Source organism: Penicillium crustosum, assembly GCF_028827405.1.
Source record: "Penicillium crustosum strain IBT 35664 chromosome Unknown utg000001l_segment0_segment0, whole genome shotgun sequence".
NCBI classification, from domain to species: domain Eukaryota; kingdom Fungi; phylum Ascomycota; class Eurotiomycetes; order Eurotiales; family Aspergillaceae; genus Penicillium; species Penicillium crustosum.
In genome coordinates, this window is record NW_026623122.1 from 2,852,658 (window position 1) to 2,871,108 (window position 18,451).

Consider the following 18,451-nt stretch of genomic DNA (forward strand, 5'->3'; position numbering starts at 1 on the left):
GATGCACTTTGAGAATCAATTACATAGTTCCCAATACTACCGCATTGCTGGTGACTCGTGAGTACACGTGGCATACCGCTATTTGAACACGTTCGCTATGAAGCTGGGTTTGATGTCTTAAAGAAAACACCTCAAAGAGCCGTATGGCTATTGGCCAGTTGTATTTGACTCCAATATTCCTATACTACGTTATTCACCGCTAATTGGTGCCCATGTCATACTTAATCTCGGAAGGAAAGCCGAGAGCGTATGTCTGCCATGACTATGGAGTACAATCGAACTAGAGCGCCAGTTATCAGAGTATCACCTCGCCGAATTCTTTTCGAACCATCCGATGGCGATCTCTTTATCAGGAGTGGAGACTGATAGAGAAATGAAAATACCCGAATTACTATTATAGAGGCCTTATTTAAGGTACCCTGGTTCTGTCAGCTGATCATCCCTAGTACTATTTACACTACTATACCAGTTTATAAGCATAATTATCTTCATACTAAAGAGTATACAGCTAGTAAAGCTACCTAAAAGTGGTGATAGATGAACATAACAATATTTGGCAGCTTCTGAGGTCTCGCAATGTCTTCTTTGATATTCTTTTTTGGTGTCTTTTTTATGTATATGAAGGCGATGAAAGAAGTTAGACCAAATTTTAATGTACATATATGTATGTGGTTGAATTAGTTATACGTTTATACAATGTAACTCCAACTCCCAGAGTCGGCCGCTCTTCGAGGAGCCGAGATCCCAAATCCGAAGTGATCAGCCCTGATGTTTGATCTTAATAAAAGGGTATAATTTAAATAAATACAAGGACAAACATAAATATAAAACAAGTAAAATCGTATATATACTTGAGACCAAAGATTAAACATGACCGCCATTGGTGTTCTATATCATATCATTGAGCGGGTTTCCTGGCCCCCCCCTGGGCTTCTCTCATTCAATACCGTGAATAATTCTTTTCGTCGGATCGGTTTCGTTAAAAAGAGGTCCATTCCTGACGCATAAGCTTCGTGTTGGGCACTAGCACTTGCAAGCCCAGTCATAGCGACAATAGTCGCAGGTCTAAATGATTCTTTTGCTAAAGAATCGAGAGTGTTTTGATATTCCCGCTCAGCCTTGCGAATAAGCCGAGTGGATTCAAACCCGTCCATTATGGGCATGGAGATATCTGTGCTTGTCAGAACAACCCTTCATATACAAGAAGTAGAGAACTTACCCATCAGGATAATTTCGAATTTTGTAGGATGGGCTTTGAAAGTGTTTAGCGCCTCCAAACCATTGCGGGCAATTGTGTATCTGTATCCCTCTTTCTTCATATGTGCAACTAATATTTGCAGATTGATATCGTTGTCTTCGACCAGCAACACCGTGAGTGTCGGCTGCTCTATCTCGGAAAATCCCTCCCTAATTGGTAAAGTAATGGTATCACTTCCAGTTTGAGACAGATGAGTGCCCTCAAGTTGCTGTGAGTCTTCCATTTTGTCCAGCTTGCGATATTCATCATCTATCGCCTTTTTCCCTGCTTTGTGTTTCTGGAAATCCATCTCATCTTCTGCACGTTGTGTTTCGATATCCTCCCTGAAAACTGGAGGCGACTTCGTCAACTGGAACGCCTTCCCCTGAGGCTGATGTATATTAGACTCACCTTCTGCCGGAGATTCCTGGTCTTGTTGTCGTTTTGTGCAAATGTTAAACGCTTTGGCCAGCTTACGCGGGCCACAGGGCTGACTGATAAATTCAACAATAGCCTCGTGATTCGATTGGTTTGCTGCAACAAACATGGAATGTGCTGCCTCCGGCGACCGAGAAATCACCACGATCGGAACTCTTCGATTCCCGACACTGCCATGGGAATAATTCTGGGTTTTTGATAACCACGATTCCCAGGTATTCAATGAATTGGTATCGGTCTGCACTATAACATAAAAGTCGCATAGAGGGGGAGAATCATCCGTTGGAGTCAGGATACGAACATCCATTTCGAACCAGTTCTTGCATAATTTCTCCAAAGAAGAACTAAGGATTTTATCACGATCGGACATATCACCCGATCCTAGATCCAGGAGGCCCAGGGTCGCTCCACTTGTAAGATATTTCACTTGCAAAAGGGGCTGGAGTTCGGATGGACTGGATTTGGCATTTTGGGCAGGCATGTGGGTAAGGGTGACTTCAATCGAGACATCAGTACCACGACCCCGGAGTGAACTGACTTCGATATGACCACCCATGGACAAAACTGCATGGTGCACAATGCTGAACCCGAGTCCGTTTCCAGGCGCAAGCGAGTCTTCTTGTGTGAACGGGGTGAACAAACTGTTCTGCAGATACTCCATGCTCATCCCGATACCCGTGTCCTTGACGGTTAGGGTCACCTTAAAATCAGAAGGTCCTCCGGGAACAGCGTCTTTGGCAGGGGCGACAGGTGATGCAGTTAACTTTACTAAGATAAAGCCATTGGCGGTGTACTTTAGGGCGTTGCCGAAAATGTTCATCATGATTCGGCGCCAGGCGCCTATTTGGGTGGAGAATCTCCATTCGGCAGCTTCGTCGATATCCAAGATTATGCTGACCTGACTCGCTCGCTGGACGGGCCCCAATATGTCGAGTTCCATGTGATTCGGACGGTCTATCACCATTGATCTTTTTGAGCTGTGGTAGAAACTGTAGCCTGCGAAGACACTTTCCATCACCTCCTCCAAAACGGCATCCAACTGAATGTCAGACTTTAGACTAATCATCCCACTATGCCGTGTCCGCCGTGAAGGCTTCATGCTATGAGGTGATAGGTCCGTGTTCTTGTGCCGTCTTGAAGGGTTTTTCGATTTGTGGGGAGCTTTTTTGGTTCCTTCCTTCCGAAAGTTGTTTATCTTCGAAAAGTCCAGCAAATGATTGATTGTATCCAACAATGTCCGCCCACACGATTCAATAGTGTGTACTAACCCGTGCTGAAGCGCGTTCATCGCCGTGTCCCGAAGTATTTCTGATGTGCCAAGAACGCCATGGAGAGGACTTCGTAGCTCGTGTGAAATGCTGCTGACCAGATTTGTTTTCGCTTTCTCTGACATCTCGACATCCAGACGATGCACCTCCGCCATGATGCTATTTCCAAATGCCGAAAGATATGTAAGCTCAGTCTCGGACGTGAAGACACGCCGAGGTGTGTTTGTCCATACCAGAGCGCCCGAGAACCATCGAGCTCGGTGGGAATCCCACATTGGCAAAAGAGCAATGCTGCGAGCCCCCGGGAAGAGTCGAATGAGAATGTTTCCATCTTCTTTGATAGTGGCACTGCGCGTCTTTTTCCGGCTCCCTCTTGCTTTTTCATCAATGAGGTCACTGTTGACCGGGTTTGAACCCACACTGTCCAACGAGCTGTTCCAAGGTCCATCACTGCTTTCGTCGGAGGACATCGATCCCTCTTCACTGAAATTGAAAATCTTGCCCTGCGGGTAACGCCGCAGAAGCATCTTCAACAATACTTCCCGGAGGGCAAGTCTTCCTTTTGATTCATCGTTGATACTGGATGTATTCGACGTCGAGAACCCTAGTATCTCACATAAGGTCGTGTTCTCTGGGATGGTATCCTTCCCGGCTGGTGGGGTAGAGCCTTTCTGGGAATCTGATCCCGTGCTATCGTCACTACTGCCCATGGAGCTTTCAAAAGTACCGCTATCTGAGTCTGGCCCCTTTCGCTTCGTATCACTGACCAGACCACCATAAGACCCGATGCTTGCATCGAAGAACGCGACGCCTTCAACTTCTATCGACTCCCGGATGATGTTAGCGGCTCGCGAAAAGACTTGTCGAACTCCGATAGACAGCATGTCGTCTTGCAGATTTTCGGTCGACGCCGTGCTTCGGACAGAGAAACTAGTTTGCGTTTCGGCTTTCTTGCGACTTGATATCTTATCGATACTGGCGTCCGATTCCTTATCAGAGTGGGTCGTTGACGGCGAGGAGAACGATCCTGGGGAGACGTTCGGCGGTGGTATACTGAACAAATCGGGGGATATAAATTGCTCGGAATCACTTCGTGGCAATAGTGACTCCAGCGACGGGGATGCTGGGCGAGTGTGGATGGTTGTGAGCAGACCGGATTTGATTTGTGCATTTTGCTGTAGCATGTTTAGGTGGCCTTCGTCATGTTGCTGTTCATTTAGGCGTAGTCCAGTCTCCTGTACCCACTCCTTGCGGAGCGTCGCCTTACCTTCAATAAAACTTCCGAAGCCCACAATCATTCTCTCTGCACGATGATGTTCTGCTTTGCTTCGGGCCATGCCTAAGTGGGTCATGACGGTCGATGCCATATTTTGCAGGAACTTTATCAACGCGGCATCCAATCCGGATCGTGGCTCGTCATCGATAATGCAGTAGGATCCGATGGTGATCCCTTTGGGACTGATGATAGGGGCGCCTGCATAGAACCTTGCTTTGGGAGAGCCGGTGACCATTTTCAAGTGGTTAAACCGATCATCTTTGCGTAGATCAGGTACCACGTATATTTCCCCCATGACCACATTTTTATCTTCTTCTGGGTTTATTTTCGGCAGGGAAGCCACTTGTTGACATATCCCATCCTCCTTAGGGACAACACAGCAACCCAACCATAAGGCATCCCTATCATTCTCCACGGTATGATCTTGAAGACTGAGCGTTTGAGTGGCCTCTGCGAGAACATATTGTTGGTCCCGGCCGAAGAGCGAAATCAAGGCACGTTGAGCCTTCAACCTTAGAACTCCTAACTGGGCGAAGGCTGTTAAAGCGGTATCTGGCGACGATCGGGGAATATAGGCAGTTTGTTGATTCTGTACATCCTCAGGTGTTGCGGGGACACTTGGGCCAGGTTGGAAAACTTCGTTGGGTTTAAGATATCTTTTTTATCGGTGTATGGTTTTAGTGTGTATTCAAGTCGGGGATAGTAGAACCCTATTTATGGACATACTTGTATAGTTCCCTCTCTTGTGCTAGCTTGAACTTCGGTGGTCCGGCTTGCGCTGGCTCTGACGATGACATGAGATGTATGTAGTAAATTCTTTCTGGTGATAATTTTCACCGGACAGAACAGCCTTATTAGAAAAGAGTAGCAGACTGTCGCAGACTGTCGCAGAAAACAAGGAATTGCTAAATTTCGAAGTGGATACATGGGTTGATCCAGACCGAGTTAGGCCAATGTAAATGGGCCGATCAGTCAATCATGTTGTCCCCAGCGGGCTCGATCGGGCTTTTCGATCGAAATTCTGCACTACATATGGGGCGGTGAGATATATACCACTTTGTGGTTGTCTCGCTAATAGAAGTCTATGCACTTATTTTAACTTAAACTCATAATCTAAATGACTTTTTTGGCCCCTTCAAACTAACCAGATGATGCCTCCACCGATCATTGCTGCATCATTCTCACCCGTGTCACTGGACCCTTATATACCTTCCGTGCATATATAACATAATAACCCAGTGAAACCATAACAACACCCCCAAATATTACCACACTCCAATTCATGGTACTTGGGTCCACATTCTTCGTCAGGGGGAAGAAGCTAAAGATCAATATGACCAACAAAACCATGATGGAAATAGTGTCACAGATGGGGGTGAACTTGCCCATACTCCAGCGAGCCGGTGGTAGGGGCTGATTGCGCCATCGTCGAAGGCGAACACAGGTGATGGAAATGATATAGGAGGATAGAAGGGCGGCCGTGCCGAGGGACATGATGGCATTGAAAGCCACGGAAGACCCAATATTAATTAGGGAGAGGAGAGAGATAATGACAAGACTGACGCAAAGGGCATTCAGTGGAACAGTGAAGGTTGGGTTAACCTGTTGTCCCCAGTTTAGTCAGAGGCATGGATGGGCGGCGTGTCAAAGAACTCACCTGTGCCAAAAAGTCGGAAAAAGGAAGGCCCTTGTCTCGGGCAAAAGAGTAGATCTGACGGGAGGTTGTGGCGACGTTACTGATTGCCGCACAAAATTGCATGATCATAATTAGAACTGTCATTCCTGTCGTGGCACGGACTGACCCCGTAGCATTGAGGAAGACCTGGATGAAGGGGAAGCCTGTTTCAGACTCAAGCACTTTATCAATGTCGCCCACACAGAACGCAAATGTGATTATCATAATCAAGCCAGTGGACCCGTTGAGGATTAGTGTCCAGACCATACCCATAGGAAGCACCCGGGATGCATCTCGAATTTCCTCCGCTGTATTCCGGTGTTAGTCCTTTCCCCCAGATAGATTGAGGAATAGCGTGATACATACCCATATGAACCGCCGAGTCGGGGCCTTTTCCGGATATATCGTTAGCAACGGCCAACATAGAATACATGAACGCCTGGACATACCGATCAATGCATAGATGGGTCCAACCAGTCCTGCCATGCAGGCGAGTCCATTGTTATCCCAGCCACCCCGATTCTCTATAGAACCAAATACCTCGGAAGCGGGAACCCTAGGGGACAGCACCCAAAGTGGGATCAAAATTCCAAAGAAACCAAAACAGTGCACAATCAAAATGATACCTTCTATCAAGGGAAGCTTCTGGGCCAGGAATGTGTTGAATATCAAGGCTACCAAAAACACTGCAATGACGAGCAGCGTGACGTGCCATGGCTTATTGACATACGTGTCGGGGTAGTTTATCGCAATCACGCCGACCATCATGTTAGCGACTGTATAGCAGCATCCTGCGATACCAGTGTGCCACCCTAACACACAAATCCATCCAGTAATGTAACTCAATAGAGCCTGAGCACTCGGGGGCGCGAACTCCGACACCCAATGATACTGACCACCGGACAATGGGGCCCTGAAAAGAATCGGAAATAAGAGTTAGCGATCTCATCATCAAGACATCTGAGCTATGCATACATGGAAGCCATCTCAGCCATTGAGAGGATCACAAAGCTGAACCCTGCCAGGCCTCCCAGGTAAGTATAGATCATACCTCCTTTGCCGCCATTGGTCAACCCATTAGATGAACCACTAATGCAATAGGTCAGCAAACGATCCCAATATAATATAACGAGGTGGATTATCCTAGTTAAGATATCAACCAGTTTACTTGGAAAGACTTACAAGAGAACTGCTTCCCATGTGCACATAAGCACCGCCGTAAATCCAAGCACGGAAAGAAACCGGAAGTTTCTCTGCAGCAGGTGTCATTTTTTGCTTTCTTTCTTTCTTTCTTTCTTTTTTTTTTTTTTACGGGGTTGGTGATTTGGAAGGGAAGACTCAAAAATGTTGAGTAGACTTGCGTACGTTTAGTTCCTGATCTCGACCGGCACGCCACATGTCTTGCTTATCCTGCACCGTGCCTGCCTTTTGGGAAGGGACGTCCAAAGAAGAGGTCTCCGGAGTAGAGTGTTGAACGTTCAACATGATTCCGTCTTCGCGTCCCATAGTGAATAATGATCACTTCAATTCCAGCGATCCGTAGGGAAATGAACAAGGTGTGAGGGGGAAAACCAGGAAAAAGGTAGAAAAAATGAGAAACTAGGAAGTAGATAAAGAAATTTAGAATATGGACTCAATGATATTGAAAATATGGCGAGAATGTAACGGTCCTTCCGGTTGAAATTACAGCATAGGCACAGGGACAGATACTATGCCGAAAAGAAAAGAACAAAAAAGAAAACATGGTAGTAATAATATTTTATATATCCCTGATCAGCAAGCAAAGCTTGTGGTTGGCAGCGGCCAAAGTACGATACACTAGGGCACCACTAGAAGCGCGCCGGTCGTGAGAGATAAAACACACCATAGTACATCATCCATCCCAACACCAGGAGCTGGGTATGTGTTTATATATACGAGGTACTCCATATACCAGTATGCCCTTTTTGCATGATTAACCCAGTCTAAGGAGAAAATACCCCTCGGCCTTGAGAGGTTTTTAAGCATAATTACAGTCCTTAGGTCTGTCTGCCTTTAGCCGTCCCGCTGCATTCTGACCCCATTCAGGATCATAATCCCAGTCATGTACTCAATTTATTGGGATATTCTGATTGGGTGAATTATTATGTCGATCCATAACTCCTCTGGGGTTAGCTCTATACGTACTCCGTACTCCGTACTTCACGCATATGCGAACGATGGTCTGGGCCAACAACCCTAGAGATTCGGCCTCACATACAGCATTGTCCATGCAGATCTTGTATTTTGTTACTGTACGTAAAGATTTTAATATATAGGATCGGAAACACCATGCTAATTCTCACCCCTACGCGGTCCAAGACACATAATATAAAATACTCGTGGTCGGACATAATTCTCATACCTAGGTGATCTAAATACTTACTGGTTTTCCCTAAATCGAGACCAACCTACTCCATACGGAGTACATATGAAGCTATTATTATTTCCTTTACATACTTACCACACTAATAGACCGAAAAATTACTTAATACCGACCCTTTTTTATTTGATAAGTAAGGTTGATGCGAAAAGAGGGAATTATACTCCGTAGAGGTTCCTCTAATTGGGTAATTCCAAAATTGATTAATTAGTTGTGATCAGCTCTTTAAAATTAACATACTACTACAAAATGATATATAGGGTCCACGTATACACATCGGATATAAACTTGGTACGGGACATAATCGTCTGTGCAATATACCAAGCCTACCAAGATCCCTGTCGTTCATTTAATCCTTCGATTCATTCATCTGCGGCAAACATGGCCCCGGTATTCCCCAAAAGTTATAACCACGATCCATTGCAAAATCTCTGCTTTCCGGTTTCCATTGCATCTCGACTATCTGGACCCCCTCATGGAAACTGTCTCCCCCTATACAGTCTCCGCGACGAATCGAAGTGGGTTGATTGTCATTGTTGAAACACTGTTTATGACGTGGATGATAATAGTGAATCTGATTCGACTGTACATGCGTCTGGCGATCAACGGACCAGTCAAGATTGACGATGTGGTAGTGTTTACCGGGAGTGTAAGTCCTATTTGCCATTATTCCCCTCCCTAACCTTTCCTCATTTTGCCCCTATCACCACAGCTGCTAAGTTCTATCCACCTATCTCTAACACTGATCGGACTTGACTTGCTAGGTAATAGCCATCGCTCATGTCGGAACAATAATGGACGCAATCTCCCATGGCCTGGGCCGATCAGAGGACGAAAGCTCGGCCTCTAACTTAATACGCGCTGGAAAGGTTGCTTCCCTCCCCCGCAAACCCCCAAATTCGGCCTCCCAGCTCCACTCAAAAGAAGGAAGAATGAACTGACGGATACTGATTCAGGACGTCTATGCAGCGAACCTCTTATTCCTGGCTGGGCACGGCGCGGCCAAGATATCCATATGTTTGCTTCTCAAACAACTGGGCCGGCAAAAGGGCTACTTGCTCTGCTCCAAGATCCTTCTGGGAATAGTAGCAGCGTGGATGCTTGGTTCGATTCTCGCGGTTGCCTTTAGTTGCTTCCCACAATATCAATTCTCCATGGCCCAGCATTGTACTAATATTGTGCGTTATACTTGCTCACAGCGAGCGATCTAACTGACAATTGAGAGCAGGGTATTGCCTGGAAAATGATCACTGCATTTGATGCGATTACGGATACCCTTACCTTTGGGCTGTGTATATTACTGGTTTGGGGGGTTCAGATGCGGTGGAAGCAAAAATGGGCGGTAATTTTTGCTTTTGGGACAAGAGCTTCGTGAGTATCTGATATCGCAAAAACGAAGGTATTCAAGAAGAAGAACTGCAATTGCTGATAATTTTCCCGCGATATCTAGGGTTGTTATTCTAATTATACTCCGCCAAACCTATCTTAACCGCTCGCTTTTCCTTCCCGACGCACCTCTACATCAATCGGATGCAATTATCGTGACCGCCATTCTCCTTCATTGCAGCATTATGGTGTCCACCGTGCCATGCCTGAAGCCATTTTTTGTTTCATTCAACACTGGATGGGGGCAGGGAATCACAAATAGGAACGGCCAAAGTTCATATTTCACACCTACTGGGAAGAGCGCATCGGCCAACCAATCCCACGTGTTCTCAATGAACCGAGAAGAGGGGGACGAGATTAATCTGACTACTTCCCGGCAGTCGCAGGATAGCCAGCACTCCCAACGCCTGATTATTCACCAAGTGCAGGAGTGGAAGGTGGAGGAGGAATATGAGATGCACTCAATACGAGATAGAATTTGAATCATCATACTATAAGACGAATGGCCTCTTAATTATAATCTGTTGGGTTGGACTTATATGAAATGCTATATGTTATTTGAGAGAAGTGATGTTCCAAAGTTGTGTGGAGCCCTTGTTGTGAAGACAGTGCGGTAATCATCCATCCATGGGATCAGTTCATTCATGCAAATACAAATGGAATATCCCTTCAAGACGGAAGCTTTAGTTCAGGTGTTCTGATCAAATTTCATCTCCGTTTGTTTCCGTTTATGAAGCCATATTCTCGTTCATCTTCCATCAAATTGGTAAGATGGCCGAGTTGGTCTAAGGCGCCAGGTTAAGGTATACCTTAACTCCACAACTAGCAATAGTTTCCTGGTCTCGCAAGAGGCGTGGGTTCGAATCCCACTCTTATCATATCTTTTTGTTTTTGTTCATATTCGTCTGGATATAAGACTTTTGTTAGCTCGATTTGGGTTATTTTGGTGTGAAAGTGGTGATTGAATTTTTTTAAAGTTGTGCGTTTTGCAGATCTTTATCCTATGCTGCGTACATACCTAAGTGCAGTAGTCACAATGAATTTTTCACAGTTCCTATATTCTTTCTAAGGCTACGTACTATGCAGACGTTCACTGGTTTCAATTAACATTTTTATATTTATTCCTGCTTGTTTCTTCTGTCCGTCTTATATCACATATGTTTTAGTTGTTAACATACAGGAATCTACTCGAATAGGGCTACATATTTACTTGGCCGCCAGTTCCCTATAGGACTGGCCCGACTGACCAATGAACTCAAACAAAAATGGAAGCCATGCAAATCTAGTTCCAGACCATATTTGGCCTCGAAAAAAGCAAAAAGATATGATAAGAGTGGGATTTGAACCCACGCCCCTTTCGAGACACGGAGACAGTTGTGTACCATCGGGATCAGGTGGACCTGAACCGTGCGCCTTAGACCAACTCGGCCATCTTACCAATTTGATGGAAGATGGTTGGACTTTTGAATTTATGAATGGAAGCACTTGTATTAGGGCTTTCGGTACACCAGCTCATGGTGCTATTCCTTGTACAGCTTCACATGTCAATTCTGAGGTAGTGTAAGTCAGTACTGGCATTCTATGCTTTTTTAGTTATCTTTAAATCTTTTTTTCCATTAGTTGATAGTTGGTGGATTTTATTCAATATATGCCGAGGGGCTGCTGAGGGGCCAAAATATATATTCAAACTCGAGGGTACCGTATTAATTGATAATACTACACAACCATAGTGTATCGCCTTGTTCTAACAAATTATAATCTGCTCTATTCCATCAATCCTTCCTTTCCAGGTAAGGCAGACATGCCTCATAAACCTCCCCATAACCAGGGTACTTGACTATTCTCCGAAACACTCCCTCATCAATCACTCTAACAGACTGAAGTGACCCGGCAATGAAGAAATCAGTGTAGCTTGGCCGGGCACCAAGCACAAACGGTCCATCCGCATTGTTCACCCGCATTAGCTCCCCAATAGCGCCCATAGCGTCGCCAACACCGTCCCAGACCTGCTCCTCCTTGTCCCCGTCAAGCAGATCCTCAAGAGGATGTCCAAGGGCGGCTTCGCGCGTGCGCCGGAAATATTCCTGCGAGCGCGGCGACAAGATACGGACCTCGCGCGGCATCACTGACGAGTAGATGGCCTTGCCGAGCACACCGCGTGCTTTGGTCTCGATCTCGCGACCAAGGTCTGAGGTTAGTGGCATTGGTGGGTCTGGGTAGGTCGACTCTAAGAATTGCGCGATCGGGAGTGAGTCCATAATGTATGTGTTGGTTGGCACATGTTGGATTGCGGGGACGGTGTATTTGGATTCCCCCCCTAGAACCAGGCCACTGGGTGATTTGGAGTTAGCTGGGGAACCTCATGTGCGATCCAAGGTCGAGGCTATGCGTTGAGACATGCAAATGAAGCAAAGGGGATTGGATATAAAGAATGAAAATCATAAGAATCTAAATGTAACATACAGGCTCTTGAGCGTAGGCTCAATGTCCGGAAACTCGAGGAAGATGGTCTTGTAAGGAATATTCTTGTAGTTGAGCATGAGGCGAATGCGCCAGACAACGGGAGAGAAGCTGACGTGCTTAGTGCAGGCCAAATCGTACAAAACGATCTCGGGTTCGGGTTGGGCGGCCATTTCCTCCTGTTGTATTTTGATAAAAAATTAAAGGTGAAATGCGATGTAAAGCAAATGATAGAGCACCAGGCGTGATACACAGAGACCGAGGGAAAAGTGATGAGAAGGCCGATGTTGGAATGCTGATAGAGTCAATGGCGGGCCCGGGGCAGCACGGCTTTATACGAACAAGCACGACCCTGCAGATGCTTAATGATGGAAATGCTATATATAGAATAGCTGACCATCCATAGAGGGTTGCGACCTGAGCTGACTAAATACCAAGTTAGTGCTTAGGTGTATTTCGTTCCTTAAACCAAGGATGGATTATATGAGCCCTATTAACTGTATCCCGAATCCTAACTAAACATCAATACCCAGTCCCGACAATGTTCTCTGTGTTTTGATAGCCTAAGGAAGCATAAGTGGATAGCTTGAAAAGGGTTCCATTCATAAATTCAAAAGTCCAACCATCTTCCATCAAATTGGTAAGATGGCCGAGTTGGTCTAAGGCGCACGGTTCAGGTCCACCTGATCCCGATGGTACACAACTGTCTCCGTGTCTCGAAAGGGGCGTGGGTTCAAATCCCACTCTTATCACATCTTTTTGTTTTTTTGTTGCTCGGTCTCCCTCATCGCAATAATAATGTGATTGGTGGAAATTTAAGGACTGTGGTGGTTTCTTTTGTTGGATGTGTATATAGTCTGGTGTAATTTGTATCAAGGAACGCAAGGTAGAAGTTGGACGCAGAAGACTGTAAGAAATTTATTATAAAAGCATAACCGTAGACGGCAGGAAAACAAGAGGAAAGCGAATAAGTGGCGTATGAAATATGAAATATCTACAGTGAGTATGTGCATATCTATAGTCTAGTCCTACAAGGAAGAGACGAGGAAGAAAACCAGAACAGAAGACCAGACCACCAGGCCAAATTAATGAGCCTACAACCAGAGAGAGCACATCCCACAAGCCACGAGTGACCAAAGGTAGTAAATAGCACACCAGAAATCAATCAGAATGTTCAATATACTACAATGTACAGACTGGTTCTATGTACAGTTCCTGAACCGAGCCCGCAAAGAATTGCCAAATGCCAGAGTGAGACGATGGAAAACAAGAATAAACAATAAGAAGGGTTGGAGCCACTACAGCTTAGCCTTGGGAGCAGACTGCTCCTCGACGGCCTGCTCGTAGAGCTGATCCAAAAGGGAACGGTACAGCTTAACGGCGGGAGGACGCTTGAGCTTGAGACTGCGGAAAGAAGAAAATAATGTTAGCAATGCTGGGAGTAGGGAGGCGGAAATAAAAACTTACGTCGGGGTCAACAAGTTGTTCTCAACGGTGAACGGCTCCACCTTGAGAGAGACGTTGCGGATTCTCTCATATCCAGCAAACTTGTGCTTCTTAGCCACGCGCTCGAGATCGCGGAGGACAGCACGGCGGATTTTTTCATTGCCCAGAGATTCCTTGACCGCTTCCAAGTCCGTGGGGTCAATGGTTTTGTCCAGAACTTTGCTGGCAAACGGAGCGAAGAGGTCAGGTGCGACACCGAAGATGCCAACCAGGAAGGTCTGCATGCTGTCGCCGTGAACATAAGCCTGGGCGACATAGCCGAGCTCGGCAAGGACGACGCCCTCCAGACGCTCGGGGGAGATATACTCGCCCTGGGCAAGCTTGAGCACGTTCTTGCGGCGGTCGATGATGATGAAGCGGCCCATTGCGTCGATTGTGCAGACATCGCCAGTACGGAACCAGCCGTCCTCGGTGATGGCACTGCGGGTCTCATCCTCGTTCTTGAAGTACTCACGGAACATGTTGTTGCCGCGCAGCAAGAGCTCGCCACGGGGGAACGGCTTGTCGTCCACTGAGTACTCCATGTCTGGCAGGGAGGCTAAGCATGCCTCAGTGCAGGGTGCGAGACTACCGCAATTGCCGGAGGTCAGATCGTAGGTCGGCTGGGCGGTTGCTGAGGCGTAGGACTCGGTCAAGCCGTAACCCTGAAGAACGTCCATGCCAGTGGCGACACGCAGGAAGTCGTGCAGGGTGGGGTCCAAGGGCGCGGAGCCAGACACCATATACCTGGTTCGCTCCAGACCAAGAGCGGCACTCACCTTCTTAGCCCAGATGCGATCGTAGAAAGCATGTCTGACTGTCGCCTTGGAGGGATCGGGGTTCTTCATGTTTGCGGTTTTAGTCGCAACGATGTGTCGCGAAAGAGCGCCCTTGAAGCCAGCCTGCTCCACTGTTGCGGAACGAATGGCGCTACCAAATCGGCTATAAAGACGAGGAACAGACATGAAACCAGTGGGCTTCAGCAACTTCAAATCGTCGACCAACTCCACGATGTTTCCGTGGAAATAACCAATCCGTGCACCACCCCAGAAAGCACAGTGCTCTGCGAGACGGGCATAAATATGGGCCAGCGGCAGATAAGAGGCCGCTGTGTCACCTCGGCCTTGACCGATAGTGATCAGACCGCAGGACGTGGCGGCCACGGCATTGCCGTGTGTCAAAACGACACCCTTTGGGGGACCGGTCGTGCCGGAGGTGTAGTTGATAGTGACAATATCCGAAGCAGACGGAGGATTATATCCGCGCTTCGATGCCAAGCCCAGCTCCTCAACCTGATCAATAGTGTAGATCGTCAGGCCCAGACCGGCGGCCATGGACTCAAGAAGGGCACGCTTAGAGTGACCGGCCTGCTCACCTCCATCCAACGGGTCCAAACTGACAATAATCTTCAGGTTTGGGAGAGAAGGCTTGAGCTTGAGCAGAGTGGGGATATGTGGTAGAGAAGTGACAACACAGCTTAGCTCGGCGTGGTTGATAATATATTCGGTAGCGTCTGGGGACAGGACATCGTAGATTGAAACGGAGTAAAGAGATTGGGAAATGCAAGCCAGATCTGTAAAAAGGTTCGGTTTAGCATTCTAACCTTGAATTCTTCGTCCTCGAGACACTACTCACCAGTGATCTGCCATTCTGGTCGGTTCTGGGACCAGAGACCGATACCATACTGGCCAGAGCGATGGCACTCGTGCTTGTGGTGCAGCTCTACGAGACCAGCACCGAAGGCAGCGCGTCTCTTCTGCACAGTCTCATAATCGAGCCACTGGTATTGATCCCAGGACTTCGTCGCGGAGTTAAACGGACGCCAACCGAGGCAGTGACTCTTGGGCAGGCGGTTGGCGGTCGACTCAAACATATCATGGGCTGTGGTGACCTAAAATCGGTCAATATTAAGATATTTGTCGCATTCGCGCGTGGGCCTCTGTACCTGGGGGTCCAATGTCGTCAAAAGTTCCTTCTGCGCATTCCATGCTCGGTATACCCGACTCCGGCCGGGCTGTTCAGTGCCGGGAATGGCGACGGAGTAAGCTACACCCTTGGGGGGTGCTCGCTTGAGCTCCTCGGCCTTAGCCAAATGGGGAGGTTGTGAGAAGAACATGTCTATCGGTATAGCGGTCAGCGAAGAGACGAGAATAAACCCTAGGCGGACGAACCAAAATCAAAATCTATGTGAATAAGGAAAAGAGTGAGAAAAAATAAAGGCCCGAGTAATCCGGATATTAAAGGGGGCAAAAGTGTGGGGGAGAAAACTGGAGTAGCAGGAAAACCGGCGCGATAGACTCTTTTCGGACAACAAAAGACATGAGCCGACAAGGGAACCTCGGCTGTTTGGGATGGGGTACTTGTCATAGAGTGGTACTTCCCATATTATCTCAAGTACCTGCGCTAGTGGGGTTTGCTTACATATTCCGCGTCATTTGCTGGGCCCGGGGACCACATGCACTAATTTTCACATGGACCGAGATTGTTGGGAATCTATCTTAAAATTGTGGATACTGGAAGGAGTTGAATGTATTGAGATGCATTGAGATGGAATAAGATATATTGTTGGAATGTATATATATATGCGTAAAAAAAAAAAGATAACGCCCATAAAATATGCAAAAGAAAGTAAAATATATATACAGTGAGATCGATAGTCTCTAATTACAGTCTCTAATTACCCGCAAATCCACTTCCATGCTTTGCCATACCATGTAGTTGGCTCAATAGTCTCCCATGTCTCGTTATCAGCGGTAGTGCGGCCGGTATCAAGGTCGGCCTCAATGGGCTTGACAAAGGCGGGGCGGTAGATGATCTTGTGTCCCGCATATAACACCACGAACAAAATCAAGCTCAGGTAGTTAATGAAGAAGTCCTTAACTTGGAAGGTCGGGATGAAGGCGGTGAAGCCCTGGGTGATAATGATCAGACAGTTGAAAAACAGACCATACCATGAGAACCAGGGTTGCCAGAGAGCCTTGTAGGGAAGGATGTCCCGAGAGATGTTGCGAGCCTTAAGCGCGCGCTGGAAGGCAAGGTGACAGGCGTTCAGTGAACACCAGGTGATGAAACCAGCCACACCTGAGATCTGAAGCAACCAAGTGAACACCGTGCTGCCTGCATCGGAGACGTTCAAGAATCCGAGCAGACCGAAGGCCGCGGTGAAAATTACACTGTAGTAAGGGACACCACGCTTGCTGGTCTTCTTGAACCAATGAGGGGCGAAACCTTCCTGGGCTAGACCCACCAGGATACGGCTCCCACTGTAGACGTTGGAGTTGGCTGCCGAAAGCACCACGGTCAGAAGAACGGCGTTAATGATACCGGGGAGAGCCATGACGCCGGCACGGTTGGCAGCAATGACAAACGGCGAGGCGTTGGCGTTTGATGCAGAAGCACCACTTCCCTCGCTAGCCAACAGACGGTCGTCATCGGAGGGAACGACAATTCCGAGGAAGAAGATTGTTAGGATGAAGAAGAAGACGATGCGGAAAAAGGTTTTGCGAATGGCAGATGGGACGGTCTTGCGAGGGTTCTCGGTTTCACCGGCCGCAATACCAACCAGTTCGGTTCCCTGGTAGGAAAATCCGGCCTGAATAAGCGTGGACCAGAATCCAACAAACTTGGCCAACGAATCGTTGCCGTTAATTAGGTAAGGGACGAATGGGCCGGGGTGCACCCAGTACCGGAAACCCAGATACCCTTCTTTACCGACGCCGGCGTTCATGCAGATCGAGAAGATCATAAAGCCGACCACGGTAATAACCTTGATACTCGCGAACCAGAACTCGATTTCACCATAGAAGGCCACGGGCATCATGTTGAAAATGATAATCACGACCCAGAAGACGGCAATAAAGATAGAGATCGGAATGGTGCTATCCCAGAACTGGATGATCAAACCGGTTGCGGTCAACTCTAGTGCAAATGTTGATGCCCACGAGAACCAATAAATCCAACCCATCGCAAAGCCCAGACTGGGGTCAATCAGGCGAGCAGCGTATGAGGTGAATGCACCAGGAATCGGGATATATGTTGCGATTTCTCCGAGAGCGGTCATAACCGAGTAGACGATCGTTCCGACGAAGATATAAGCGATGAGAGCGCCCACAGGGCCTCCGTGAGCAATGGCGGTGCCGCTACCAATGAATAAACCGGTACCTATTGTGCCGCCTTCGAAGACTGTTAGTCCGGATATTCTGATTCTCATGGACAATATCATCCCACTCACCAATGGCAATCATCTGCAGATGTCTGCTCTTCAACTTCCGCTTGAGATCCGGCAGCGGGTTCGCCTCACGCTGGGCACCATGCTTCTCGTAGTCGATATCATAGTCTGTGTTCTGTGCTTGGACTTGCACAGGCATTTCAGCGCCCATCTTTCCCTCTGACTTGTCTGGCGCCATGTCTGCTTCGGGGGGCAAGACAAATTGGGGAGCTTCAAGATGGGATAAAGAGGAGAAAGAAAGGATGTGAGAAGACTGTAACCAGTATCCACTCTATTAAGCCAACGAGTCCGAAGACAGGCTTTTTTCCTCTGTGGAGTAACACGACACTACGTCGGCAACACCTTGAGGGGAAAATATATATGTTATGTAAAAGAAAAGAGGAATTTGAGGGGAAACAGATGGGGTTCCTTTCTATTATCTATTATTCCATTCTATTATTCCATCTTACTTTTTTTTTTCTCCGACCAGGATCAATTTTTCTCTTTTTCCCTTTTTTTTTTCTCGCCAATGCCACCCGTGTGGGCCAATTTTGCCGGGAAGAGTTTTCTTTGGTGGCGACTCTTTTGCGCCCCCCTTAGTATAATCATTTTGGTATA

General features: G+C 47.3%; 6 protein-coding genes across 6 annotated transcripts; 1 reads left to right on the forward strand and 5 right to left on the reverse strand.

The window, feature by feature from the left end:
* Positions 1 to 893: 893 nt before the first annotated feature.
* N7487_001080 (putative sensor histidine kinase/response regulator) lies at positions 894 to 5,016 on the reverse strand (the record flags this gene model as incomplete). The annotated part of the gene is made up of 3 exons (XM_056868828.1): positions 894 to 1,171; positions 1,220 to 4,875; positions 4,946 to 5,016. 3 exons carry the CDS (start codon positions 5,014 to 5,016, stop codon positions 894 to 896), a joined length of 4,005 nt encoding a protein of 1,334 aa, XP_056733612.1.
* A 367-nt stretch (positions 5,017 to 5,383) lies between these two features.
* Positions 5,384 to 7,400, reverse strand: N7487_001081 (putative amino acid permease; the record flags this gene model as incomplete). The annotated part of the gene is made up of 7 exons (XM_056868829.1): positions 5,384 to 5,821; positions 5,877 to 6,202; positions 6,261 to 6,284; positions 6,344 to 6,807; positions 6,870 to 6,983; positions 7,077 to 7,147; positions 7,260 to 7,400. The coding sequence occupies 7 exons, from the start codon at positions 7,398 to 7,400 to the stop codon at positions 5,384 to 5,386; spliced, it is 1,578 nt and encodes a 525-aa protein (XP_056733613.1).
* Positions 7,401 to 8,770: 1,370 nt separating this feature from the next.
* Positions 8,771 to 10,163, forward strand: N7487_001082 (uncharacterized protein; the record flags this gene model as incomplete). The annotated part of the gene is made up of 5 exons (XM_056868830.1): positions 8,771 to 8,944; positions 9,060 to 9,164; positions 9,252 to 9,473; positions 9,524 to 9,666; positions 9,746 to 10,163. The coding sequence occupies 5 exons, from the start codon at positions 8,771 to 8,773 to the stop codon at positions 10,161 to 10,163; spliced, it is 1,062 nt and encodes a 353-aa protein (XP_056733614.1).
* A 1,290-nt stretch (positions 10,164 to 11,453) lies between these two features.
* Positions 11,454 to 12,314, reverse strand: N7487_001083 (glutathione S-transferase family protein; the record flags this gene model as incomplete). The annotated part of the gene is made up of 2 exons (XM_056868831.1): positions 11,454 to 12,012; positions 12,145 to 12,314. The coding sequence occupies 2 exons, from the start codon at positions 12,312 to 12,314 to the stop codon at positions 11,454 to 11,456; spliced, it is 729 nt and encodes a 242-aa protein (XP_056733615.1).
* Positions 12,315 to 13,429: 1,115 nt separating this feature from the next.
* Positions 13,430 to 15,879, reverse strand: N7487_001084 (putative AMP-binding enzyme). The gene is made up of 5 exons (XM_056868832.1): positions 15,798 to 15,879; positions 15,572 to 15,744; positions 15,262 to 15,517; positions 13,609 to 15,199; positions 13,430 to 13,545 (listed from the first exon to the last, which is right to left on the reverse strand). The coding sequence occupies exons 2-5, from the start codon at positions 15,740 to 15,742 to the stop codon at positions 13,440 to 13,442; spliced, it is 2,124 nt and encodes a 707-aa protein (XP_056733616.1). The 5' UTR covers positions 15,743 to 15,744; positions 15,798 to 15,879; the 3' UTR covers positions 13,430 to 13,439.
* A 164-nt stretch (positions 15,880 to 16,043) lies between these two features.
* N7487_001085 (putative arginine transporter) lies at positions 16,044 to 18,040 on the reverse strand (the record flags this gene model as incomplete). Its single annotated transcript, XM_056868833.1, has 3 exons — positions 17,858 to 18,040; positions 16,308 to 17,799; positions 16,044 to 16,119 (listed from the first exon to the last, which is right to left on the reverse strand). Exons 1-3 carry the CDS (start codon positions 18,030 to 18,032, stop codon positions 16,044 to 16,046), a joined length of 1,743 nt encoding a protein of 580 aa, XP_056733617.1. The 5' UTR covers positions 18,033 to 18,040.
* Positions 18,041 to 18,451: the final 411 nt, after the last annotated feature.

Bases quoted from the DNA above. Each gene is read 5' to 3' on its own strand.
- N7487_001084 (XM_056868832.1), bottom strand. From the start codon at position 15,742: ATGTTCTTCTCACAACCTCCCCATTTGGCTAAGGCCGAGGAGCTCAAG. The intron at 15,200-15,261 runs GTGAGTAGTGTC...ACCTTTTTACAG, and splicing joins ACCAGAATGGCAGATCACTG to ATCTGGCTTGCATTTCCCAA. The intron at 13,546-13,608 runs GTAAGTTTTTAT...TTCTTTCCGCAG, and splicing joins AACAACTTGTTGACCCCGAC to TCTCAAGCTCAAGCGTCCTC.